The sequence below is a fragment of the Histoplasma capsulatum genome (assembly GCF_000150115.1).
Source record: "Histoplasma capsulatum G186AR genomic scaffold supercont2.3, whole genome shotgun sequence".
Lineage (NCBI taxonomy): Eukaryota > Fungi > Ascomycota > Eurotiomycetes > Onygenales > Ajellomycetaceae > Histoplasma > Histoplasma capsulatum.
This window is the reverse complement of record NW_025544803.1, coordinates 688,181-714,288: the sequence shown is the minus strand read 5'-3', so window position 1 is coordinate 714,288 and position 26,108 is coordinate 688,181. Positions and strand designations below refer to the sequence as shown.

Below are 26,108 nucleotides of genomic sequence, written 5' to 3'. Positions count from 1 at the left end.
AACGATCCAACGTTAAACAGCAACAATGTCGTTGTTGCCGCAGAACGTCCACGTTGCGCTCTCACAGCTCCTACTTGCACTAGCATCTGCCGACAATATAGTGCGGACGCAGGCCGAGGAACAGTTAAATAATGAATGGGTGAAGGGCCGTCCCGATGTTTTGCTCATAGGGCTGGCGGAACAATTACAAGGCGCTGAGGATGCCGGGGTATGCACTAGGAAGGATATTCCTTGCCTTTCAATTATACCTTATCTTTTTCTTTTCGCGAGGTTTGTTGAATATATGTGTGTGTATGTATACATTTACTTAGTTATTGTCTCCTGATTAGACGCGATCCTTCGCCGCTGTTCTGTTCCGTCGGATATCAACACGGTCAACGAACGTTCCCAATACTTCCGAATCTAAGGAGTTGTTCTTCACACTTTCGAAGGAGCAGAGAGTGGCTATTCGAGAAAAACTGCTAGAGTCGCTTGGAAGTGAGAGTTTGGCCCACGTACGAAATAAGATTGGTGATGCCGTGGCTGAAATTGCGGGGCAATATGCCGACAACGGTATGTTTTTTTTTGTCCCGCATCGATTGCCAATTATGAGAACTTAGCTCCTAACTAATTTATTTATCTATTGGGGATGTTCTAGGGGAACAATGGTCTGAACTTCTTGGAGTGCTTTTCCAGGCTAGCCAGTCTACTGATCCTGGTGTGCGCGATTCCGCGTTCCGGATATTTTCGACGACACCAGGTATTATTGAGAAACAACATGAGGAAATGGTGGTGGGTGTGTTTGCGAAAGGTTTTAGGGATGAGAATATTTCTGTACGCAACCTTACATTCAAAGGGACAAAGCGATGCTTCTTGCTTTTACTGATGATCCCGGAATACAACTAAAAGGTCAGGATATCCGCGATGGAAGCATTTTCGTCATTTTTCCGATCCGTCACCAAGAAGAGCCAAAGCAAATTCTTCTCCCTAGTCCCTGATGTTCTCAATATATTGCCTCCCCTGAAAGAGGCAGACGAGAGTGACGAACTGTCCAAGGCCTTCATTTCGTTAATTGAGCTCGCGGAAGTGTGCCCAAAGATGTTCAAGGCTCTCTTCAACAACCTCGTAAAGTTTAGCATCAGCGTTATTGGTGATAAAGAACTGTCCGATCAAGTGAGACAGAATGCGCTGGAGTTGATGGCTACGTTTGCCGATTATTCCCCAAAGATGTGCAAGAATGACCCTACATATCCAGGAGAAATGGTTACTCAGTGTCTGAGTTTGATGACTGATGTTGGTTTGGATGATGAGGATGCGACTGATTGGACGCAGTCAGAGGATGTAAGCACTGATACAATTTTTTGGGGGTAGTGGTGGCTGGTAAACAATGTTGCTGACTCTAGTTTTTTTTTACAGCTTGATCTTGAGGAAAGCGACAAGAACCACGTTGCTGGCGAGCAATGCATGGACCGCCTTGCCAATAAACTTGGCGGCAAGGTAATCCTGCCAGCAACTTTCGTCTGGGTGCCTCGCATGATGTCATCAAGCTCCTGGCGAGATCGGCATGCGGCGCTTATGGCGATTTCTGCGATATCTGAAGGTTGCAGGGATCTTATGGAGGGCGAATTGGATCAGGTTCTCGCTCTTGTCGCACCAGCTCTGCAAGATCCACACCCGCGAGTCCGTTTTGCTGGGTGCAATGCCCTTGGCCAGATGAGCACCGATTTCGCACCAACCATGCAGGAAAAGTACCATTCCATCGTTCTTGGAAATATCCTCCCCGTTCTGGATTCGACGGAACCCCGCGTTCAAGCCCATGCCGCTGCTGCGCTAGTTAACTTCTGCGAGGAGGCTGAGAAGGAGATTCTTGAACCTTATCTTGAGGAGCTTTTGAGACGTCTGCTGCAACTACTGCGAAGCCCCAAGCGATTTGTTCAGGAGCAGGCGTTGTCTACGATCGCTACGATCGCTGATTCTGCAGAGGCTGCATTTGGCCAGTTCTATGATATGCTTATGCCATTGTTGCTAAACGTTCTGAATGAGGAACAATCAAAGGAATTCCGAATTTTGCGTGCGAAGGCTATGGAATGTGCCACCTTGATCGCGCTGGCGGTTGGAAAAGAGAAGATGGGCCAGGATGCCTTGACTTTAGTGCAGCTTCTTGGAAATATCCAACAAAACATTACTGATGCGGACGATCCTCAATCTTCGTATCTTCTCCATTGCTGGGGCCGCATGTGCCGAGTTCTCAATCAAGATTTTGTTCCATATCTTCCCGGAGTTATGCCGCCACTTCTCCAGGTTGCCGCTGCCAAAGCCGATGTTCAGATTCTCGACGATGAAGAGCAACTTAAACAGGTTGAGCAACACATGGGGTGGGAGCTCGTCCCGTTAAAAGGCAAGGTTATTGGGATTCGAACAAGCGTCCTCGAAGATAAAAACACTGCTATTGAACTTATTACGATTTACGCACAAGTTCTTGCTGCTGCCTTCGAGCCTTACGTTGTTGAGACCCTGGAGAAGATTGCTATTCCAGGACTAGCGTTCTTCTTCCATGACCCGGTCCGCGTCTCGTCTGCTAACTTAATCCCCCAGCTCCTGAATTCTTACAAGAAAGCTCACGGTGATCAAGCCCCTGAATTCTTGCAAATGTGGTCCAAGACCGCCGACCAGCTTATCGAGGTTTTAAGCGCAGAGCCAGCCATTGACACACTGGCGGAAATGTTCCAATGCTTCTATGAATCAGTTGAAGTTGCCGGGAAGAATAGCTTAACCCCCGTTCACATGCAAGCATTTATCAAATCTGCAAAGTCGTCGCTTGAGGATTATCAGGAACGAGTAAAACAACGCCTGGAAGAAAATGCAGAACTCGAGGACGGGGACGATGATGCGTACTCTTACAATATTGAAGTTGAAGAAGACCAGAACCTTCTCAGCGACATGAACAAAGCCTTCCACATCATCTTCAAAAATCATGGCCCAGCTTTCTTGCCTGCCTGGGAGCAACTGTTAATTTTCTACGATGCCTTCATCGTAAGCCAGGACCCCACCCAACGACAGTGGGGCATTTGCATCATGGACGATGTGCTCGAGTTCTGTGGCGAGCAATCGTGGAATTACAAAGATCACATCCTCCACCCGCTCGTTAATGGCATGCGGGATGAAAATGCTGCGAACCGGCAAGCGGCATGCTACGGTGTCGGCATGGCTGCGCAAAAAGGCGGGCTAGCATGGAGCGAGTTTGTCGCTGCGAGTATTCCTACCCTATTCCAGGCGACTCATCACCCTAAAGCCAGGACCCAAGAACATATATTCGCGACGGAGAACGCGTCTGCCAGTATCGCCAAGATTTTACACTACAATTCTAGCAAGGTGCAGAACCCGCAGGAGGTTGTGGAGAATTGGTTCAATACCTTACCCATTATCAATGATGAGGAAGCGGCGCCCTATGCGTATTCGTTCCTGGCGCAGCTTATTGACCAGTATGTATCCATTCCCAAACTTTCCTTGAACACAAATTTCCATTCCTCGCGCTTCCCACCATTATTATTGCATTATGCGTAAATTTGTAAAATACAATTTGTCCCGGGTCTGACTCAACAATTCTCTCCAACAGACAAAACCCCGTAGTGTTCAACAATGCAACAAAGGCGTTTACGTTCGTTGTACAGGCACTCGAAGCAGAAACGCTGCAAGGCGCTACAGCCGCTCGCGTCGCGAGCTCAGCGAAGCAACTTGCGGCAGCATCAGCTGTCAACGTAGATCAGATCTTCGCAAATGTTAACCCTAAATACCAGGTGGCCGTGCGAAGTTTTTTTCAATAGAAGCCCTCGGCCTGTGTTAGAAAGCTTTTTTCTTATGTTTAATTTGATTGTTCATTTTTTTCTTTTCAGATTTTTTTTCTTTATCTGTATTTTCCCGTTCATACTCATTTTCATCATGACCCGTCAACCATTATATGATTCTTGTGGTCCATTGCTTGTTCCCTTCCTGCTATTCCCCAGTTTTCGTCTATTTAACTTAACAACCAGCTCCTGTATTTCCGATGTTTGCTACCTCATTCATGTCTCTATTCTTCCTTTATTGCCCTTTCCCCTTTGCTTTTCCTTTTCATATCGACAAGAGACAAAATCGGTTTTTTCCCTTCGTAGCCTTGTTTTTTTCTTCAAATAATGAACACCCCCTTTACACGCAATGACCCCACCAACCGCGGATTTTTTCTGTTTCCCGATTTTCTTGAGAATTTTGAAATGCCAATCATAAATAAACCCAATTACTCACATTGAAAAAAATAAAATAAAATAAAATAAACTGCAATATTTATAGGCTCTTGGAATACTCATTCCCTGAGTTGACGAGTACGGAAGCGTGGACTCATAATCCTTACAAGCACTAGAGATCCGAATAAAAAGCCCGCCCAGCCCAAAAAGATTTGGGTCAATTTAGAGGCGGAATGCTTAAAGCTTGGCTGTCAAATTAGGCGTTAAGTGGCCATGAGGGGGAGCGAATTGTTTGAGCTCCAGTTGAGATTTCCAGATAAATAATACACAGACAACTTGTTTCATACACTACGACTGAAATAGAATTTTTTTAAATGTTGCTGAGTCTAACGGAAATACATCCACAATATCAACGCCTACTTATTAGCTTTCTTCGCCAATAAATTCAACGCGCTTCCCGCGAGAATAAATCCACACTGATCCTTACTCAACGTGTGCTTCATCGGGATCTCGAATACCTCTCCACTCCCATTCTTCGTCACCCGTAGCCTCACCTCCTCATCAGCCTGTCCGCCACTTATCAGCACTTCATATAACCCAACAGTATCAACAGCGTCGCATGCATCAATCCTATCATAATCAGCCTTATCCTTAAACGTCAACGGCACGACGCCTTGTTTCTTCAAGTTCGTCTCGTGGATGCGTGCGAAGCTCTTGGCGGCAATTATGCGTCCGCCTAGATAGCGTGGCTGCAACGCGGCGTGTTCGCGCGCACTGCCTTCGCCGTAGTTTTCTTCGGCAACGACGAGCCATTCCGTCCCTGCTGCTTTCCATTTGGCCGCGAGCTCTGGGATGGAGTAGGTGCTGCCATCAGTGTCGTAGGCGACGTTGGTCTCGCCAGTTGCGGCGTTTATTGCGCCAATGAGTGTGTTGGCGGAGATGTTCGGGAGGTGGCCTTTGTATTTGAGCCAGGGGCCGGCAGCGGAGATGGTGTCTGTTGTACATTGACCTTTTACTTTGTAGAGTACGCGGAGGGATGTGAGGTTGTGAGGGGGGAAGGGCGAGAAGGGTTCAAGGAGTGCGAGGCGGTCTGAGGTTGGGGAAACTACGACGGGGCAAGAAGGGGATGGAGCGGCTATGGTGGGTTGGAAGTCTGGGTTTCCCGATTCGAAGCCTGATTTTGGGAGGTCAAAGCCTGTTGGGGGACGGAATCTAAAGGGTTTGCCGCTGGGGGTTGGGAGAGAGTCGGTCATGGGGTTGAAGGTGGTTCTGCCTGCATATGACATGGCGGTGACGATTTCGGGAGAAGCGAGGAAGTTCATGGTTGCAGTGTTTCCATCGTTACGTCCGCGGAAGTTGCGGTTGTATGATGTGAGAATCGCGTTGCTCTCGCCCTTCTTCACACCGTCTGTCCGTTTCCATTGGCCGATGCAGGGACCGCAAGCGTTGGCTAGGACGGTGCCCCCGGCGGCGGAGAAGGTTGCCAAAGTCTGGTCACGGTCTAAGGTGGCTCGAATTTGCTCGCTTCCTGGAGTGATGAAGAAATCTGCCTTTGGCTTTAAGCCGGCCTCGGAAGCTTGCTTGACAAGGTCTTCTGCACGGGTCATGTCTTCATAAGAACTGTTGGTGCAGCTTCCAATAAGGCCAGCACCGAAAGTCTCAGGCCACTGTTTTTCACGAACTTTTCCCGCAAACGCGGATAGAGGGGTCGAAAGATCGGGAGTAAAGGGGCCATTTATATGTGGCTCGAGGGTTGAAAGGTTGATTGTAATGTGTTGATCATATTCCGCGCCGGTGTCTGTGCGTAAGAGGTTCTGAGGACCAGATGACGCAATAGCCGTTGCGGCATCCGCAATGTTGCCTCGATTGGTGGCCCTCAGATATGGTACCATGCTAGGTGAGAAGGGGAAAAGCGATGTAGTTGCTCCAACTTCAGCACCCATGTTGCAAATAGTAGCCATTCCAGTACAACTAAGGGACTCGACACCAGGGCCATAGTACTCGATTATGTACCCAGTGCCACCACGAACCGTCAACTTCCCAGCAAGATGGAGAATGATATCCTTCGGCGCTGTCCAGCCAGATAGTTTGCCTTCAAGCTTAACACCAAGTACTTTTGGCGCCTTCAATTCCCAAGGCGCATCAACAAGCGCATCCACTGCATCCGCACCACCAACGCCAATAGCAATGGCACCCAAACCGCCACCGTTAGGTGTATGGCTGTCTGTCCCAAGCATTAGGAGACCTGGAGCGGCATAGTTCTCCAAAACGGTCTGATGGATAATACCCGCACCGGGAGGCCAAAACTCAATACCATATTTCTTCGCCGCTGACTCCAGGAAATCGAAAACTTCTTTATTCCCCTTGATGGACGCTGGGAGGTCGACATCGGCCCCTTTTTCTCCCACAATCATGTGATCGCAATGTATGCTCGCCGGCACTGCGGTCGAGGGAAGGCCGCAAGTCATGAATTGAAGCAGGGCCATTTGTGCCGAAGCATCCTGCATGGCGACGCGATCCGGCTTCAGCTTCAGATTGGCCTGACCGCGAATATTCTCCCCATTCCGAGTGTCGGAGAGCAGTGACTCTTCGACATTATGGAGATGCGAGTACAGAATCTTCTCGGCGAGGGTGAGGGAGCGCTCAGTTCCTAAGACCCGTCGTACTTCACGGAGATTGTTTAGGATCTTCGGATATGGGGGAGAGCGGGGGGAGTTGTCCGGGGTGGTGGTGGTTGCGCTTTTCTTAGGGTCTGCCTCAGTCGCAAGACCGCGGCTTAGGATTCTGGCTCCGACTGGCCGGCATTGTGCAAGCTTGGGAGCAAAAATGTCAATTAAGCACCGGGATCCATACTCAATTAAGGGACAGGGCTACCAACCTTGCGTGGAGCGACTGCTCTTTGGCAGAGGTGCTGCCGCATCATTTTGGAGATATCTGCAGCTCCTTCAGAAGTCGGGGTTGGCTTCTGGCGCTGTTGCAATATTTGAGGTAAAGTTTTCAGGCGAACGATGATTGGCTCGTGACAGCTGACTAAGAACGGTTCAGTCTATGGGGCGATACTGTACGGATTACGGAGAATATGGGCTTGCATTCTCTCACTTTCTGGGATTGAAGGACGAGATGCGTAAGAGATAGATTTGGTGGATAGCAATCAGAGATTATGATACAACTCTCATCGTACAAGATTGAGATGAACAAATTATGTCATTGGCAAACTTTGGTAAAGGGACCTCCCAAAAAGATCAAAATGAAAGCAAATCATCAATTATGTCAAGTGTCAGGGGGCAACGGAAAGCCCATCAGTTCATGCTATGTTCTCATATGTTCTCATTTGCTGTCTCCACCGCCCTGTTCCGTATCAGCTCTAAGCTCGTAGCACAGGTCATAACATTGCGCAAGGAGTTCGTTGACGCTCCCTTGGCCTTCAGGTAAGTCGTTTCCAACATAAAATTTCCCATCAACTCTCATGTTATCAATGGAATTGAGCTTAAGAAGTTTGTGAGCATCATATGTATGCATGTATAGTAGAATTTACATTTGCGGTTGATGATAGAAAAGGGGTAGGAAACTGACCTTCATACTATACGGGTAGAGTTCTCTGGCATTAGAAACCCCGCCGGACTCCTTAACTTCAATTAAACATTTCCTCAATGTCTGGAGTTGGTTATATATAGGTAGAAGTGCTTCTGAGACTGGTTCAGACGAGATAAGCAAACCATAAATTAAAGCATAGCTCCGTCGAATCAGATACAGAAGTGTCTGTGTGGAAAGTCAGTACACGAGATTTCACTCAAACTGCTGAGCAAGGGTCATTGCAATCTTGCCCTTTGAGCGTGAATGTCGGCTGGTTTCCCATCGCCATCCAAGAAATTTCCATCAACCCGGGATTCGTCAATCTTGTTAAGATTTCTCTGATACATAAACAAATCAGTTTCTCGTAGCGACCACGCCTGGGTCATGACAAGTCTATCGAGTTGGTTTCGAATCTCTAGGAGTTTGCTATAGGGCTCCTGAAACCGTTCATCGATTTTACCTTTCCTAGAAATGGAGAAATAGAAATTTCAGTAAACCCGATTCTATTATTCCATAGTTCGTACGAGCATTGTTACCTTTCGAGTACAATTTCCGACCATTTCAAACATCTATCCAACAAAGCTTTCACGAGTTCTTGACCTTCAGGGATCGAGCCATGAGGGCCTACAAAGTTACCGTCTTCCATTGAACCCTGTATGGCTTTGAGCTGCTCCTGGAAGCTCATGACCTCAGAGGCAGAAAACTACAAATTTGCAAGAGAAATTAGCTTAGACCACCGGACCGGGGAGACAAAGGCCACGGAAAGCAAGACTATACCTTTGAACGAGTGTTTGCAGCCGATGTAGACCGCAAAATGGAAACCAGTGTTTCATGAGTCGGGGCGAGCTCAGGAGACAAGAACGAAAGTCCATACTGAAGTTCAGCTAATTGCTTTCGGCATGTTTCTAACCGAAGTTCCAAAAGCTTCAATATATCCGGTGAATATGTTTCTTTTCCTCTATTAATGTTCTCCTGCATGGTATCCAACGTCTTCGCGATTGAGTCCAAGTCCTTCTGGCTAAAAAATGCGGCTTCTTTTAGGTGGTCAAGGAGGCGCTAATCGCATCAAAATTAGCAAAATACTGGAAAGAGTAGGTCTATTTGCAATTACCTTAATTGTTGAAGCCATCGCATATCTATTGAATCCACTATAGGTCAGCATTCGACTGTTCGGAACAAGCCAGGCATAAGGCGGGATGGAAGAAAGATGGTATGGTAGCCATGAGGTTCAAGCTCACGCTGCGGGTGCTTCATTGTTCCTTCCAACGGTAAGAAATAGCAATGAGATCAGCTGGAAGCAATCATCCAGCACATTGTCAACTGCGGAGTAATTGCTGAAATTAGATAAATACACTGACCGCAAGTCGAGGGAAGGGAATAACTATTGCGGGGTCACGCGAACCTCGATTATGCTCTAACGTATGTTCCGTTCGGAGGGCGTTCAGCCTCTGGACTTGCTCGACGACCTGGTCATGATAATGCAGCACATCCTGGGACTTGATATACCTCGATTTATCTTGTTTGAGGAGCAGGAGGGCGTCTCGAATTACGAGGAGCTGGTCAAGGATAGGCTGTTCTCGCGGATCTAGCGGGATGGATACGGCGGGGGAATCGGCCATATTTCGATAAAGTGGCGCCCTTTCATGCGCCAGTAAATTGGAGTCACGACTAGTCCAAGAACAACAAGGAATGAATTTCAGTCAAATACAAGTAAACATAGATGTTATGTAGTTAAGTGCCTTAGATGTTGTAGATTGTGTCCAATACTACTTACAACATGGATCTGATAACTCCCAAAGAGGCAACCTTGGAAGATAACCACTGACACGTGACCCGACCATGCACGGGCCACACAAGCCAAGGTTAAGCGAGGGTTTTCTTTCCACACAATTTTGGACACTTGACAACGACTGACGACGAGCTGCCTCCGAATCCGCCTTTCTCTTCCCTTCAACCCACCGTATCGCATCACATAGTATCCTTCTCCGCCGGATACTTTTTCCCTCTCTCGCAATGTCTACCGCCGAGCTCGCTTCTTCCTATGCTGCCTTGATTCTGGCCGATGATGGCGTGGAAATCACGGTATGTTCAGGCCGCCTGGAGATGAAAAAGGGATATTTCTGGAAGAGGAAGAAAGCCACCGCTACGAAAGATGATATGGACTATGGAATGTAGAATCTATTGCAAAGGGAATGTCTGCTGATTCGTCTTTTTGGTTTCTCGGGACGGGAAATTATAACAGGCCGACAAACTCCAAACCCTCTTGAAGGCTGCCAATGTACAAGATGTTGAACCTATCTGGTCTACGCTATTCGCCAAGGTACATACATACACGCTACACCCTAGCTCTGGCGTTTCTTTCTCATGAAATTGCGATATCCGTTGCAATTGGATGTATGGATTGGGAAGCTGGGATTGGAAACATGTATAAAACTGGGACTAACATAATGAAAATTTTGAATATCAAAGGCTCTTGAGGGCAAGGATGTAAAAGATCTCCTGCTCAACATCGGATCGGGCGGTGGTGCCGCGGCCGCGGTCGCCAGTGGAGCGGGTCCTGTCGCTGCTGAAACTGGCGGTGCTGAGGAGAAGGTGGAGAAGGAAGAAGGTACGGTTCATTCAATATTTCACATTTCCTCTCATGTATGTCACGCAGCAAAACAGAACCGGCTGACAAATTACCTTGTGCCATTTATAGAGAAGGAAGAGTCCGACGAGGACATGGGCTTCGGTCTTTTCGACTAAATGACTTTCTTTATTTTTTTCCCTTCGCGTTTACTTCCTCCTCCCAATTCACCTATTGGCGTGTACTCGTAATTGTGAGAAATAATAAAAAAAACATACAATAAAGAGAAATGGGATGCACAGCTACGACCCTTTTACGGACAGATCTCCTCCCTTGACGAAATTAAGAAAATGCAAATTTCACTTGGCAGTTGGACCAGATGATCGGATTCCAATGGATTGAATTTCTTTTTCCCTTTTATGTCAATATGATCTGCTTCTATTAATGTCATATGGTTCATGGTCATGATTGTCGTATTCGTCCATTTTTTTTAAAAAAAAAAGAAACAAAGAAAGAAAACAAAAAAAAAAAAGGCGAAATAGAAAAAGGGTGAAATTGTAACATGCATCCCGCCGCCAATTTTTTGGTTCCTGACCAGTTTTGCTTTTAAATGTGACAGAAATTGAAAAATGAAAAGGAAAAAAAAGAAAAGGCCGCCCAAATGAGGATTTTAAAAAATACAATGGAGGGGGAAAGGAGAGCGAGAGGGAGGATATTTGGGGTATTTTCATATTACAGCTGAGGAGGATGAATCTGCGTATTGGACGGAATATATTCGGAACTGTACAAAGATCACGACATCTTCAACCATCGTCCCGAGGGACCCAATCAGCCATGGAAGGTTCTTAAGAAAGTATCCCTTTTCAGTAGAATGGAACAATATCTAGGCATTCTGTTAGCGAATTGCTCAAAGGTTACGTGAATATTCCACTTGAACAGAAATTGGAACTCTTACCCCTGCACCATACGATAAATTTCCCATGAGAGAAAAAATAAAAAACAGCAAAGAAAGTCCTATGAAAAACAGATCAGGTCGCCTGTTCAACGTGAACTACTGTAAATCGCAGGCTTCGTTGACTACATACCTTCGCAAGATTTTTCACGGTAATTTTTGATAATCTGAGGTATCCGTGCTCTATCCATTTTGTCCCGAATCTGTTAGCCATTGGAGCCGATGCGAAACTTGATATGCAGGCGTGCATAGCTTACCCTAGATAAAAAACGGCGCTCAGATACCCAAATACCTGCGCGCCAATAGCCATTTTCTCTCGCTGCTCGGTAGCAGTCGGCTGCCACACACCCGACTGCCAGGCAATCGCCCACCCAGCCGTCCCGACGGCACAGATCCCAAGAATACTCAAAGTATTCTTCACCCATGTGTTTCCGGGCTCCGTCTCCTCCAGGATCTTCGTCAACGAATCCGGTACGTAGGGATGCGAGTGCCGCCTTCGCGCCGATGCGGACGACCGCCTCCTCCGCGCCGCCGAAGAAGCAGAGGCCGAAATGCCCAGGTTCTCACTCATGCGACGGGAGAGGAGCGGAGTGGTGGGGTCGGATGCATCGGACTCCGCGTCAGACTCGTCGGCAACCGTCCCGCTGGACAAGGTGCGGCGACGGTCACAGCCATACTTGCGTGTACGGGCAGCCAAGGCAGCTTCCAGACGGGCATTCTTGACGTTAAAATAGAGGCATTGGCAGATGAGGATGCCGTCTGCGAAGCAGAAGTAGACAGCAATGGCGATAATGACGGGGACGAGATGGGCCCAGAGGGAGCCTATGAGGTTTGCAATGTCACCGACGAACCAGACGAAGAGGAAAGTGATGGAGACCGCATCCGCTGAGCCACGTTTGTAGTTTTCGATTAGTTGGGGGATCTGCATTGGCTTGTTAGACATATTTCCCCCCCGTTGTTTTTGTGTGTGTGTGTGTGTGTGTGTGTGTGTGTTTTGTCAAACAGTTTTAGCTGTGTGCATGTTCATGTATGTACGTACCAGGAGGAAAATCCAGCAAGCAAGACAAATTGAACCCAGCACTCCCGAAGCAGCTTCACGGAGTGTCAATGGGATGGAATCAGAAGGTCCCGACAGGGACATCATGTACGTGTGCATATCGCAAGTGAGAAGGAGGGTCGCCGGGCCAAATGCGAAAGACACAATATTGAAAAATTGAGGAACAGACTCGGGGGCAAAAGAGGTTTGGACTGCAGACCCCGAAGATGAAGGGGGCGGGCTTCAATGCAAACAATCGCACGGATCCATCAGTCTTGCATGGCTATTTCTGTCGAGGGGGAGACGCAGAGACGCAGAGAGTGAAACATCTGGCCTTTGTTCGGCGACAGCGGTTGCGACAGGTTCAGAAAGTTGCCGGCAGCAGCTCAAGAGTCAAAGGCAAAAAGCGAAAAAATGTCTTGCAGCGAAAGCAGTTGATGACGCTATTTAAAGCGGTCGCGACACAGGGCTGGGTCACGTGATGGCACTGTGGTGGTTCTAGAAACTGAGACGGACGATTGAGGACAAGCATGAAAAAAATCAAGTAAAAAGGAGATGAAGAACACAATTCTATGGGCTGGTTATGGACTCGTCAATTATTTCAAGCCGCTGAATCGAACGTTTCCCACAAGCTACAATCTCCTGCTGCTGCGTACAGGGCTGACAAGGTTAACCTGGCTCAACTTCCTTGAACCATCCATGTTACAGTATCCCTGCCGAATTCCCTGCTTCCCGCAGCCTTGGAAGATGAAACGTTTCATGGGTTTCTTTTTCTCTCTCTAGCGGACTGTGGCTGTTGCAAGGAAATTTTTCGAGCAGGGTTTTTTTCGGAGCTAGGGCTGCGCAGATCACATGATCGTGTATCTTGATAGCCCTGTTGGGTGTCTGAGTGGTTGCGCCCCAACACATACCAATACATCGTTACGGCTCTTTCCTACTCATCAATCTTCCCTCTCGCTGGCGAGGATGAGACGCGAGCAATCGCCTTGTACTGTACCGTACAAGCAGGGAATGTGGAGATTGCTTAAATCCACTCGCGTACCTGTGCATAGGTTCGTGATTGTTGTGTTGCACAACTGCATTTTCTTCTTTTACGGGTTCTTCCATCTATTGCCATGACGCTGGTATAAGAATCACACAACCAAGGGTGCAAGAAGAAAAAGAATAAGAATAAACGGGTGATGCGCCGCGAAGAGCTCGTGGGGTTATCTATTTCCACCTGCTTGAACTTGCAGCTCTTCCAAGAGCAAATCAACAACCAGCGGTGAGTTGAGTTCAGACGCCGCATCCTGTATGATAGAATTCCAAACATCGGGGTCCAGCAGACGTAGTGCCCTAACCCAATCGGTTACCGGATTTGGGTCGTTGTCTACATCCCAGTTCCCGCGATCCACCCCATTAACCAGCAAGAAATCTTGCAAATCACGTAATCCACGGTTGAAGAGATACTCTTCAGGATGCGATAGTGCGTCAACGTCAGCCTGATCTTCATCCAAGTTGTCATCACTCTCGCCTGGATGAGGATGTGGTAGTGGTTCATTTTCAGAACCCCCCTGCCTGTTCTCCAAATCGCCATCAACTGCAACTGCTTGTCTATTGAGCCCAAACATCTCCCTTGCGACGTCAAATATCCTTGCGGGGTGAGTATTGAAAGATGGATCCGCTATTGGCTGGCCTGGTGGCAGCGGGTCGGAGGCCGATATGCGCCCTGCAACAAAGTGGCGAGGAAGATGAGTAGTGACTGACGGGATATCTGACAATAGAACATGGCGGGCGACGCCAAGTGTGATCTCAGGAGGCTCCACATCCCCACTAATTGCTGCGAGAGTATCTCCAACTTCGACGAAGACAGATATAACCTCGGGTGTATTCCAAATACCTTTAGCTCGGGCAATGTAGAGTTCGCAGAACATTTCGTGGGCTTGGTTGGGCGCCTGCACTCCCCATATTCGTTCTGGTATGGGTTCAATGTTCAGTTCCTGTGCCAAACGACAAAAGATCCAAGGGTATCGAGACATTGCTTTTCGGAGTTGCGACCGACATTCGGCTGGCTTGCCTTGTAGGAAATAGGCCAGAGCAAGCGAACATTGAATGTTGGGAAATTTCTCCCAGTGGCTGCTAAAGAATGGATGGGAACACAATTTTATAAAATAATCGTGCTCTCTTCCCCGAATAAATAGTGAATCAATTATCAAATTGATGGAGTATGGGTCATCAGGATCCAGGCTCAGAAGTAGCTTCGCCCACTCCGAAGCGGTTTTCAGAGTCCCCTTCATCTCCAAATTCTTGATATATCTCCACCCTGCAAGCCAAAACTCCCGGTTTTCTGCGATGTTGAAATTTAATCTGGCTTTTCCTTCTTTTAGGCAGTTGCCAAATGAGGAGTGGACGGAACGACCGATATTGAACAAAGCCCTTTCAAGTAAATCCCCAGAGACCGCATGGTCACCCTGGGCCTTCGCGATCTCGGAGACTTGTAACAGACTCAAAATGTGGTATGCTTGTTGAATTGTAAGTAAAGAGCCATACAGCACTACTGCCATGGTTGGGCGCTACTCGACTTACGATTATAGTGTAAATGGTGTATAATTCTCTCTGGTTCCATTGACTCGACACAAATTTCAAATTGCCTTTGAGCATCTTTGTAGGCTGTATTATGAACAAGTTTATATTCTGTTTGGCCGGACGGCAGTTTGCTCACAACTTCCATTCCAAGACCCCCACTCGTCGCCCGCGGCCATTCATCCTTCGCTTGCATCAAAATATTTTTGCGCAGTGCAGCGCCCGCAAGATCCTGTCCACGACTGACAGGGTTATAGCGTCCCGTTAGGGCCTGTCCAAGATCCATAGGCTGATGTCTATTCCTGCGGCTTGTGCCCGTACTTGTTGTTTCGTTGGTATGTTCGAACACCACATTGCCGAACAACTTTCTCATCTCATTGATGGCATTGAGGCGCCGCTGGTCAATCGCGAGAAGCTTATCAAGCTCCTCCGATAGTCGTTCATTCACGGTATTCCCTCGCGTAACTAAGTTGCGTTCATCAGTTTGCAGCGGATTTTTAGTCGACAAAGCTTGGAGTGCGCGGTCAATCTCATCCAACTCAGGTTCCGGTGGGCCAGGAGTATCTGATTTGTGGTTCTCTGTGTCACCTGTAGAGTTTTTGGCACGTTTCTTTTTCTTCTTTTTCTTCTTGATTTCTGTAGGTTTTGAAGGAGTGGAAGGCTTCTGCAAGGTCTGAACCGACTCAGGGAGAGAGGTTTCCGAACTAGACCCGTCTTCAGCATCTTGGCTTCCTAGCAAGTCAAAGGCATTAAACTTCGTTGGTGCCGGTTGAAAATTACGTAGCTCGTCGTCTGACAGTTCTTCATCCGAGACTTCGTGGGAAGCTTTTGCTACCTCTTGTTCTTGCTGCTTTTGCAGCTTCCGTAAAGCCCTGGAGGACATGGTCGCAGTGGGTTGAGGAGCCGTTTACTCACGTTAAGGGTTGACAGCAGCGGGAGAAAGAAAGAGAGTGAGGGCGGGACATGGCTAGCGAAATGCGGCCAGCCGTTTATGTGAGTATATAAGACATCTGGCACATAACTCCGGTGTCAACCTATTTGTATCCTATGTTGACATCAAAAGAATCATGGTGGGACCACAACTTGACCTTCGCTGAGTCATCATCACCTATCCTTGGCGCCCCAACCTTGTTTCCAATCCAGTCGACTGAGTAAATCCACCATCAACTGGCCTTCTCGTACCATCTAGACCCATTCACGAAACATCATCCCCGGGGATAGGCTACTTGCCCAAATTTCCCACCCCAGGCCCCCTTTTTTACGGCTTCGATGCGTCGAGCAGCGACTCACATTTTCCGTGCAGGACGCTGTAGACCTCTCCGTAACCTCCGGCGTGTCCCGCAACCACCCTTCACAGCCAACTATGGAGTAGCACCGCGGGCTATATCCTTCCCAAGGAGAACCGTTGCCATTACTCCTGCTACACTGCAATCGTCCATGCACTTCCGGAACCTTTCTCTGGCATTTATTTCGACTTTGGTGGCATCGGGCGCTTGGTACGCCTACAAAGGTAGCCAAGGGACTGGTGGCATCCCGAGCCCCTTGGGTTCCAACAATAGTTTAGTATCGCCGACTGGAATTCAATCTAGGGGGGTTTCATCCACTGCTGCTTCAATAATCAGTGCAGAGGAGACTGCTGAAGCTACACGCCGTGCCCTCCTGGTGGAAAATGAACAATTCTACGCCAGTAATATTGTTGGAAGCGGACCCCTCTCAAAGGAAACGGACAGCTCGGGAAGACGAGTGCTGGAGATGCTAACCCCCGAACAAGCGACGCAGAAGCTGAGGCGGAATGAAGAGTCGTATCTGGTGGGCCGTGGAAGAGGGGTGGTTCGATACGATGTTGTTCAATTACCCAGCAACGACCCCATTGAAGACGACCATGCGGAAAAAATAGTGGAAGTTCCGCAATCAGTTGCCGCGTCAGAGGATAGTACCACAACGAGTGATTGGATGTTCTGGGGCGTATTTGACGGACATTCGTGAGTTAATTACATGCAACTAACTGTAACCCCGTACTGACTTGTAAATTCAGAGGGTGGACGACATCCGCGAAACTGCGCCAGGCCTTGATATCCTTCGTTGCACGCGAATTAAACGCGACTTATAAGTCTGCCGCCGCAGATCCGTCCAAGACATTTCCATCACCAGAAGCCGTTGACAATGCAATAAAGAGCGGCTTCGTCCGGCTTGATCACGAAATAGTCCACGAGAGCGTGAACAAGGTTATGAAATCTAACTCGAAGCGGGTTGCCGCAGAGCTCCTCGCACCCGCATTATCAGGATCATGCGCTCTTCTCGCATTCTATGATAGCAGATCAAATTTACTACGAGTTGCCTGCACTGGAGATTCAAGAGCAGTCCTTGGACGCAGAGCAGCTAGCGGGAAATGGGTTGCTACTCCACTTTCGGAGGACCAAACCGGCTCAACTCAATCAGAAGTCGAACGGCTTACCCGGGAGCATCCAGGAGAACCAAATGTTGTTCGGAACGGTAGAATTTTAGGTAATCTTGAACCTAGCCGTGCATTTGGAGACGCATTTTACAAGTGGACACGAGAAACGCAGGATAAAATCAAACGACAATTTTTTGGCAGAACACCACACCAACTCTTGAAGACGCCTCCCTATGTAACGGCCGAGCCTGTTATCACCACCACCCCGGTTGAGCCTCGCAACGGCGACTTCGTTGTCTTGGCTACGGATGGTCTGTGGGAAATGCTCTCTAATGAAGAAGTTGTCGGACTTGTCGGGCAGTGGATAGAGCATCAACGCTCCCTTGCTCAGGGTACGCAGGGAGCTGCCAAAAGTTGGTTACAGGGTTGGTTCAGGTCTGAGTCGAATTTACCCGTGGAAAATCTCGGTACGGGCAAGTCGAGTGGGCAGCGCCTCCCAATCCGTCAACAGCAATATAATATTCCCTCCACGAGCGACAGATTTGCCGTTGAAGACAAGAACGCAGCTACCCATCTAGTCCGCAACGCGCTTGGTGGTAAGGATCAGGATATGGTTTGTGCATTGCTTACTCTTCCTAGTCCGTATTCTCGAAGATACAGGTACGTTTGCCATTCCCTGATCCTAACTTGAAATATTGACCCCATATCGCTAACCCGGCGTTGACAGAGATGACCTCACTGTCGAAGTCATTTTCTTCGGCGAAGGCCCCGATACCGGAGATGTAACGCTGAACACCGAAGCCAGCGCCAATTCAACTGAAATGAAAGCTAAGCTCTAGAACAAGCCGCTCAATCAGTTTCGGGGATTCAACTTGCTCGTTGACGCTCCACTATGCGCCTCCCCTACTTTTCTGTTATGCAGGAGAGGTGGTGATCTTTCTCCGTCTTACCATAAGTGGTTATTTGAAAGGGCGTTACGGATAGACGGATGCCAGCCTTCTTGATTCTGTCGTTTGTTATTGTTTCTCATTTTTCTCATTTTTTTTCCCCCAACTAAGAGTCATTGCATCGCAAGTTTTCCCATCTAACTCTTCGTATGGATTGGTCGCTTACATTACCCCTATTACTCACCGCTCGTTTCTTATTATGATTGCGAATCACCCTAAAGCCCTGAATCGTCCAGATTTGAGAGCAATTTCCCAACCCACCCCTCGATATATGATATATCTATCTTAATAGATATGATAAACTCTCTGATTTTCTGTCGTGTTTCTATTACCATATCTTCTGCTCCTTGCCCACCCTCAGGCGAGATACCGAGATGAAATTCCCAATAAACCCATGCAGAGTTGACTGAGGGCCCACAGGAGGAACAGTGTGTAAAAAATATGAAAAACCAAGTTATGTACAAGTCGTCGGTCCCATCCAGATGGGTGACATGAAACGCAAAAGCGTCTCCCTCTTGATTAGTGACATCGCGCTCCCATTGAGTGAGGTAAAGTTTGTATGGTCATAGATTGCCACTTAGCCCTTAATATTCAACCTCTGTCGCAGGGTTTCCTTGATGATTTTTTCAACGAAATTATCCACGGTATCTTCCGTAAGGTCGCTTCTGACAAAATTGGCCTGTTCTGAATGTTACTTTTGACAATGTCTAGCTAGGGGCAGGCTGCTCTTAGTATTAGTGAGATATACAGATTACTTTCTCTTACCGATTTTCTGAGCTATCTATCTACCTACCCACCTACCTCTATATGTACAATATCAAGATGAAGTGATATCTGATGATGATATCTATCGATGGCATGAATATCTAGTAGAATCAATGATTGAGAGATAGAAGACAGAATATTACAAAAAAAGACTTGAAATAGAAGATCACTATATTAGACAGATGATTTTAAGAGTAGATATCACTACTAATTTTGTGATAGAGATTTGTACATATTATGAAAATGATTTAAGAGCTCTATAATATAGTATCAATTTCTCATTTCTACTCTCAAATAATTGTTCACTTACGGGTCAGAAGTGTATAATACCGACTAAATGCAGTGGCTTAAGTCGTTGCGAGATTGCTTCTGCTGTCAATTTCTTTCCCACCGAGAGGACGACTAACTACCCACGGATTAGAAAAAATAGTTTTCTAAACCCTGGCCGAATTTTTGCTGCAAAAGTGTGATGATGACATCTTGTCCTTTTCCTTGAACAACATCATCGAAATGCTCCTCGGTTGTTTCGCAGACTCGACTTTCGGCAAGTGATTTGATGATGGTCTTTTTCCTCCTCGTCAGGGATAGCTAGCATGTCGAAGGGTCCTATTAATAGGAAATTAAGAACAGCCGGACTTTAGAGGGAGAAATCTTCGCTTTCATAGGTCGTTTAGATCTATACTATTGCTACGATCATGACGACAACTTGATTCTCCAAGACCTGAGTGAAAATATCAGCATTGGTCTTTTTATTCCACTTGTGAAATTTCTGAGTGCCAATCATGATCCTGCCGGCCACATGAGCTTTTTGCGAGTTGATCTCTATTTTGAATCAAGAACTTGAAAAATTTCCCCTATATTGACGATGGTGACTGTCAACGGGTGATACGAACCTTTGGCAAGGTACTAGTTCTATGCGTCACCATACTGATATTTCGATTCTTCAAGCACTATTGACCATTTCAAATGCGCAGAACCTCAATAGATTCGCTGAATACTTTTCTATCATATCGAAATACCGGCATTGGGTCCCGGAACAGTCGTTACGTCGTCCCGCCAAGTTTGATTCCTTACTAGTACAGTTGATGCCCCAGGGTTTGTCCATGTTGAAGGATCCGATGTCGAACTGGTTGGTTAGTCCTGTTGTGGGTGACACATTCGCATTATATCCGACGTCCCCATGCTTAATGCTTTTCAGTTAGTTGTTATGCCGAGAAACTGTAGAAAGACTCAACCATGGTTTCAAGATGGTTGAAGTGCCCGAACCGATTCCACTCTACATCTAAACCTTCTCGATTTGGCTTAGCGGGCTTCCTCTCGACTAGTATAAATGTAAACTCTGGGATCGATTTCGTTATATTCCCTACGGCTCTACAGTGTAGCAGTATGGCTGTGGGTATACTTTGTTCTTTTGTTCTTTAAAGGGCGATGATGACTTTCCTCTTCTCAAATAGAAACAGTGACGGATACATCCGGTTTCTCTCTTTCGGGAGGGCTTTGCCTGGAAGTACATGTCTAACTTTCATGAGCTGAATGGATTCTGAGTCCTCCTCAGTCATAGCAGAACGTACCCACGCACCGTGCAAGCTGATACTAAATTGCCGTACCAGTTGTATTACAGAAGCTTTCTTCTTTGACAGATTTCACACATCTCTATATATTTTTTAATACTTACTCTGAGCTCGTCTTAAATATATTTGTATCTGAAAAGCTATTTCATCTGCTCTATCTCAAAATGCTCAGTAGACATGTCATTATAATAATTCTTAGTAATTCACACTCTATTGCTCTGCTGGTCGTAAGGTTCAAAACCGGCAAGATGCATCTCCCAGTCTGCCTTGCTGCATAAAGAACCGTGGGCAGTGGGCGCCAAGATGAGGCGAGGAGAAGGGGTTCAGAGGAATCCGACAACTGAGAACCGGAAAATTGGAACCCAGCAACTTTTGCTGGAAATGATTCATGAATCATGGTAATTAGATCTGCCAGCTGTTACTCTGGAGTATTCATGATAATCACTAGTCGCAGTTGGTTGCCAACAAACACGCTTGGGCCTACGGCTATTTTTAGATTTTAGCCCTGGCACGGATCACGAGGCTAATTCGGGCCTTTTTCAAGGGTTGATGATCTTGACACGAAGATCAGTCAATCAAATGATGAATGAATGACTGATTGACTGACTGAATGAAGGAATGATGGCGGAGATGGAGGTGGAGGATGCTGTGAGAGCTGGTTACCAGCCAAGGAGTATATGAATGTATGCAACTGCCATGAGGCACATATAGACTGACAGCACATCCTCACTCAGCTCATTTTGCTGTGATGATCAACCCTGGGATAGAACGCGGTAGACAACTTGAAACAAGGCATGGCATCATCACCGCTTTTGTGAAGGAGTGTTCAAAGAAGTCTGCTGTGGATGTCTCATCTGCATACAGCTTTTGAGAACAACCAACCAACCAAACAGAAATAAAGACGCTGGAGACGAAGATCCGCTAGGCCCTACGCCGAATTAGCCATATTTCTTGCAACAGAACCTCTATTGGTGGGCCTGGCGGGGGAAAGGAGAAAATAATTACTCCGTAGCTGTATTGGCACTGAGGGTGCTCAGCCTTGTGGCTGAGTCCTGCAGGAAGATGGAGACCAGGAAGAAGCCATTCCTTCGCCTGGTTCCTGCATGGAGAATCGCTGGACAACAGCCATACTACTAATGGAAAAGAATAAGAAGAACACTTGAGATGGAACACTAACGAAGTATGCCTTGCGACGCTATACCCAGCGTCATCCATCCCTGGCTGATACTACACAGGAGAAAGCTATCTGTGAGTTGCAGCCCAACTATAGCGCACGGATTTTCTATTCTATATTAGTTATGCCAAAAAGATCATGACAACTGACCTACACTGGGCCAAAGGGTTGAAGACTACTAGTAGATAGGATACGAGAAGATAAAGCCAACCTGGCTGCTCTAGGGCACAGGGTCCGGATGGCTCAGAACTACTAGTACTAGTATCCATGCACCACGGAACTTAGATGTAGAAGTAGGACACCAAATCATGATATCGTTGTATACAAGCCGGCTGTGCGAAATGATGCATTTTCTGCCTGATGGAGTGCATGGAGTTGGCGGGGGTGAGAGCGTGCAAAGGGGTATCTTTATGTACTCCTGGTGTATTTATAAGCAGTGGCCAATGTAACTTCCGCTGCTGTTCCAGCGCGGGTGGTACATGATGGTACATGGACGTTACTTGGCTGTCTGGCGCCGTTCAGTTGGGCCAGGCCGGGGTAAGGCCGACCTTCCTTTCTTGGCCTGCTCGACCTCATCTCCCCTACTTAACTATCCTCCTCCTGCGAAGACCGCCCCTCCGTTCTCTTCTCATCCCCAACGCCATCGCCGATTGTTTCGTCTGGTTCCCACGTTGGCCGGATAGCCTTTCTGTGCCTCTGCTCCAGACGTATTTCAGTTGCATCTGATTGCCCTGTGCGCTCGGTGACAGTGGGGGTCCATACACCACTGCGCCAAGCAGCCTCCACCAACCCCCCTCCCAACTCAATCCCTTCCATCCTTCTCTCTCTTCTCTACACGCATTGTTCGACTACTTCTCTGTTCTTACCATTGTTGTGCGATCTACTCTTGGAATTGGTACGTCCTATAGCTCTTCTACAAGTGTTGATCATTAGGCCTGATGTTTACATCTGCTTGCGCCACGCATCAGATCTCCCGCAGAATATTAAGCGACCGTTTTTCTTCGCGTCCAGCCGAGGACTACGATATCCATTCCATTACCGCCGCCACCGGTGGTGTTGATCTTCCATCGCCTCGTTCCAGTCCAATTCCGCCCGTTCGCTGTCAGCATAATCAATCACCCCGCTTCATAAGCTCAGAAAAGGTGGATTTGCTTCTCTGAGAAGACCCATTGCTTCGCCGCTTTTTCCAATTCCCCGATCGATTCGGGATACATCCACAGACCAACTTGCCTTACCCACCACCCTGTCCACCGCTCTGATATACACGCGCGCTCTAACCTACGTACGCTATGGATTTTCCACAGGAGAACAGGGGGAGGCCGCTTTCAACGGACAATAAGAATCGCTCCTTAAATCCATCACCCTCCCCCCAGCCCCAATACCACGACAATCAGGGGCATCCACTTGGACACGATCCTGCTGGCTCTGTATTTCCCGGTTCAAATACTTTCACCACTGCTAATGAGCACTTCCCTATAACCACTCCTTACCTGGCCTCATCCGCGCATGATACCAATTTTCTCCACTCTACTGGAGCTCAGTCGTCTGAACCACAACCCTTTGGTCAGCCCCAGCCGTACTCCCAATCTTTCGAGGCAGGTTTCCTCAGCCAGCTCGAGCGTTCGTCTAATATCAAAGCCGCTCAAGAGGAGGAAAACTTTTCTAATCTTTTAAACTCAAACCAACCGCAATTTGAAGATTTTCCTATTTACAATAATAACAACCCTACATCCGATTTTGACTCATCTTTCATGCTTGACCCACAACTTAATCAGCAGCAACAGCAGCAACAGCAGCAACATATAAACCAGTCAGTCAACCCTGCTGACTTGAGCAGAATGTCATCTCCACACAACCAGACTCCCCCACTTTTGATACCACCTGATTCCCACGCGTCCCCTGGACGCCCATCATCGCCCGTCTCCAATCCCGGTGCCTATTTTACCCCAGGCCATTCGCGCCCGGCGTCATTAGATCCCGCAAGCGCAGCCTTTCTAACGAGCCAGTCCCAGTCCGATTGGCATGGGATGTTAGGAAATCCTATTTACCAGACCCATCGAAGAGCGCCGTCGGAACATTCAGATGTTTCCTCTGTTGCCCCTTCGCCCTATCTAGGCCATCACGATACGTTTGATGTAGACACAAACAATCATTCTCCATTACTATTAGCTCAAAATGACCCGGGCCTGTACGAGAATGCTCTAGGAATGGAGGCGTTCTCAATATCGGATCAGGCCCAGCATCATGGGATTAGCCCAGCCCATAGCCCCTACATTTCCCCACGTTTGCTACCTCAGCAGCACGGCCCAGAACTCGGACAAGATGGGTCATTCCACTTAACCCAACATGTGAAAAATCAACTTGGGCCTACCAGCCCTCCCGATATGTATGTTTCCAGGTCTGAGGCTTCGCCAGCACCTGCCACTGCATTTCAAAGTCATAATAGTCCTGGAGATATGGGCCAGGCTGCCCAAATGACGCCCCCTTCTATCAATGTCGAATTTGCACCTCCTTCGCGAACCACGAGTTTTGGTCCAGCAAAACCTGAGACAGATATGGACACTCTAAGCCCTCCCGTTGGTCGTAAGTACTCTATTCCCCGTATCTAAATTTTGGGGCACTGCTTCAAGCAATTGTATACTAAATGACACGGAATAATAGGTTCCCGTGGACGGAGTAAGTCTGATCCATTTGGACACGCCGTCACCCGTCCGATGTCATCTCCAACCACAGCAGCCCTTGCTCAGGGTGCGAGCTCACCATCGCGGTCTCTTTCTCCGTTTAACGGCAGCACAGGCAATCTGAGCACTCCAGCTTCCCGTGATACATCTCCAGCAGCAGCGAAGAATCGCCGCCAGTCGACCTCTTCGATTGACAGTCGGAACTATATCCTGGATCTTGCAGATCCTCAGCGGCCGGGTGCCAGTAGTGCTGATTCTAAGCGTGTGCAAAAACATCCAGCAACATTCCAATGTAGTCTATGCCCGAAACGATTTACGAGAGCTTACAATTTACGCTCTCATCTCCGCACCCATACTGATGAAAGACCTTTCGTGTGTACTGTGTGTGGTAAGGCCTTCGCCCGTCAACATGACCGGAAGCGGCACGAATCACTTCACTCGGGGGAAAAGAAGTTCGTTTGTCGTGGAGACCTGGCCCATGGGGCTCATTGGGGCTGTGGACGAAGGTTCGCTAGAGCTGATGCGCTTGGCCGCCATTTCAGATCTGAAGCAGGCAGAGTATGTATAAAACCTCTGATGGACGAAGAGGCTCTCGAGCGCGAGCGGACCTACGTAGATCAACAACAGATGCACGGCCACTTACAGCCGATAAGCCAACCAATGAATATACCACCGATGGACGGTCAGCCGTCCGGCTTCACACTTCCCGCAGCACTCCTCGCACAGTATCCTGCGCTCCAAACTCTCCAGTGGGACCAGCTTGCACCACATCCAGACGATGGGAGCGATATTGGCGGAGGTGGAGGAGCTAGGAGTAATTATGATGCTAGTTCTGGCGGGGAGTATGGGTTTGGCGACGATGACGATTCAGGGCTAAATAGTGGGTATGTGAGCGGTTCTGGGCAGAATTTCTCTCATGCACCGCCGTCGCAAGATCAGATGATGGGTGTTCCGTCTACGGGGAGCGGCTGGGGATAAGCCCTGGGGGGAATGCAAGGTTGGTTTATTGACTGACCCAGTTGGCGCTATCTACTTTGCGACTTTGTTCTTTCCATTTCTTCATTGTATCCTCTTTATCTGCCTCTTATGATATTTTTTTTTTTTTTTTTTTTTTTTGGTTCGGGACGAATACCCTTTACGGCCGCTTTCGTTATATTAATTATTAGTATTGTCATTTTATCACCATTTCTTATATTTGCTCCCCATCGTTTCCTTCCTGGGTTGGCCCCTGTTTTCCCCCGTTGTTTTCAAGTCCTTTTCTTTCCTCTCTTTTCGTTCTTCCTTTGGCTACGCACGGGATAGAGGAAAATGGAACTTTGGCCTGGATACTATGTTGTTGAGGACCGACAGTAATATCAATTTTCATGGACTCCGGTTGAAACCGGAAGGGTTGTTTTTATATGATATATATTTACTTTTTTTTTCTTTTCTATTTTCATATAGTGTTTATTTTTATCTGGTACATTCGGTCTATCTAGGCTTGTTTTATCTCCGCCTTTTATTTATTTATTTATTAATATCATTATTCAACCAAAGCATCATCTCAGCGTGTGTTTCACGCCCTGTTTTGAACTCTTTTTGTGCGGATATGTAATGTATTATTGTGTAGGTAAATATGTATTGGACGTGTATAGTACTAGCAAGACCTAGATGCCTACACTCAGTATTTTTGGGGAGAATTCCCATT

At 47.6% G+C, this 26,108-nt stretch overlaps 8 protein-coding genes across 8 annotated transcripts; 4 read left to right on the top strand and 4 right to left on the bottom strand.

Moving 5' to 3' along the window:
- Positions 1 to 25: 25 nt before the first annotated feature.
- Positions 26 to 3,803, top strand: HCBG_02413 (karyopherin Sal3; the record flags this gene model as incomplete). Its single annotated transcript, XM_045429462.1, has 6 exons — positions 26 to 208; positions 330 to 552; positions 638 to 813; positions 889 to 1,320; positions 1,396 to 3,461; positions 3,596 to 3,803. The coding sequence occupies 6 exons, from the start codon at positions 26 to 28 to the stop codon at positions 3,801 to 3,803; spliced, it is 3,288 nt and encodes a 1,095-aa protein (XP_045289357.1).
- An 812-nt stretch (positions 3,804 to 4,615) lies between these two features.
- On the bottom strand, positions 4,616 to 9,391 carry HCBG_02412 (aconitate hydratase; the record flags this gene model as incomplete). Its single annotated transcript, XM_045429461.1, has 9 exons — positions 4,616 to 7,012; positions 7,078 to 7,229; positions 7,544 to 7,685; positions 7,773 to 7,958; positions 8,081 to 8,237; positions 8,309 to 8,475; positions 8,884 to 8,908; positions 9,011 to 9,092; positions 9,175 to 9,391. 9 exons carry the CDS (start codon positions 9,389 to 9,391, stop codon positions 4,616 to 4,618), a joined length of 3,525 nt encoding a protein of 1,174 aa, XP_045289356.1.
- A 293-nt stretch (positions 9,392 to 9,684) lies between these two features.
- HCBG_02411 (uncharacterized protein) lies at positions 9,685 to 10,858 on the top strand (the record flags this gene model as incomplete). Its single annotated transcript, XM_045429460.1, has 4 exons — positions 9,685 to 9,854; positions 10,015 to 10,092; positions 10,242 to 10,380; positions 10,471 to 10,858. 4 exons carry the CDS (start codon positions 9,786 to 9,788, stop codon positions 10,515 to 10,517), a joined length of 333 nt encoding a protein of 110 aa, XP_045289355.1.
- A 14-nt stretch (positions 10,859 to 10,872) lies between these two features.
- On the bottom strand, positions 10,873 to 12,233 carry HCBG_02410 (vacuolar membrane PQ loop repeat protein; the record flags this gene model as incomplete). Its single annotated transcript, XM_045429459.1, has 4 exons — positions 10,873 to 11,221; positions 11,294 to 11,352; positions 11,424 to 11,473; positions 11,548 to 12,233. The coding sequence occupies 4 exons, from the start codon at positions 12,231 to 12,233 to the stop codon at positions 11,066 to 11,068; spliced, it is 951 nt and encodes a 316-aa protein (XP_045289354.1).
- A 1,155-nt stretch (positions 12,234 to 13,388) lies between these two features.
- Positions 13,389 to 15,919, bottom strand: HCBG_02409 (Nulp1-pending protein; the record flags this gene model as incomplete). The annotated part of the gene is made up of 2 exons (XM_045429458.1): positions 13,389 to 14,826; positions 14,892 to 15,919. The coding sequence occupies 2 exons, from the start codon at positions 15,769 to 15,771 to the stop codon at positions 13,532 to 13,534; spliced, it is 2,175 nt and encodes a 724-aa protein (XP_045289353.1).
- Positions 15,920 to 16,157: 238 nt separating this feature from the next.
- Positions 16,158 to 18,122, top strand: HCBG_02408 (pyruvate dehydrogenase phosphatase; the record flags this gene model as incomplete). The annotated part of the gene is made up of 3 exons (XM_045429457.1): positions 16,158 to 16,870; positions 16,924 to 17,943; positions 18,011 to 18,122. The coding sequence occupies 3 exons, from the start codon at positions 16,158 to 16,160 to the stop codon at positions 18,120 to 18,122; spliced, it is 1,845 nt and encodes a 614-aa protein (XP_045289352.1).
- Positions 18,123 to 19,412: 1,290 nt separating this feature from the next.
- HCBG_02407 (uncharacterized protein) lies at positions 19,413 to 20,100 on the bottom strand (the record flags this gene model as incomplete). Its single annotated transcript, XM_045429456.1, has 3 exons — positions 19,413 to 19,583; positions 19,678 to 19,817; positions 20,070 to 20,100. The coding sequence occupies 3 exons, from the start codon at positions 20,098 to 20,100 to the stop codon at positions 19,413 to 19,415; spliced, it is 342 nt and encodes a 113-aa protein (XP_045289351.1).
- Positions 20,101 to 23,029: 2,929 nt separating this feature from the next.
- HCBG_02406 (C2H2 zinc finger domain-containing protein) lies at positions 23,030 to 25,399 on the top strand (the record flags this gene model as incomplete). Its single annotated transcript, XM_045429455.1, has 2 exons — positions 23,030 to 24,323; positions 24,402 to 25,399. The coding sequence occupies 2 exons, from the start codon at positions 23,030 to 23,032 to the stop codon at positions 25,397 to 25,399; spliced, it is 2,292 nt and encodes a 763-aa protein (XP_045289350.1).
- Positions 25,400 to 26,108: the final 709 nt, after the last annotated feature.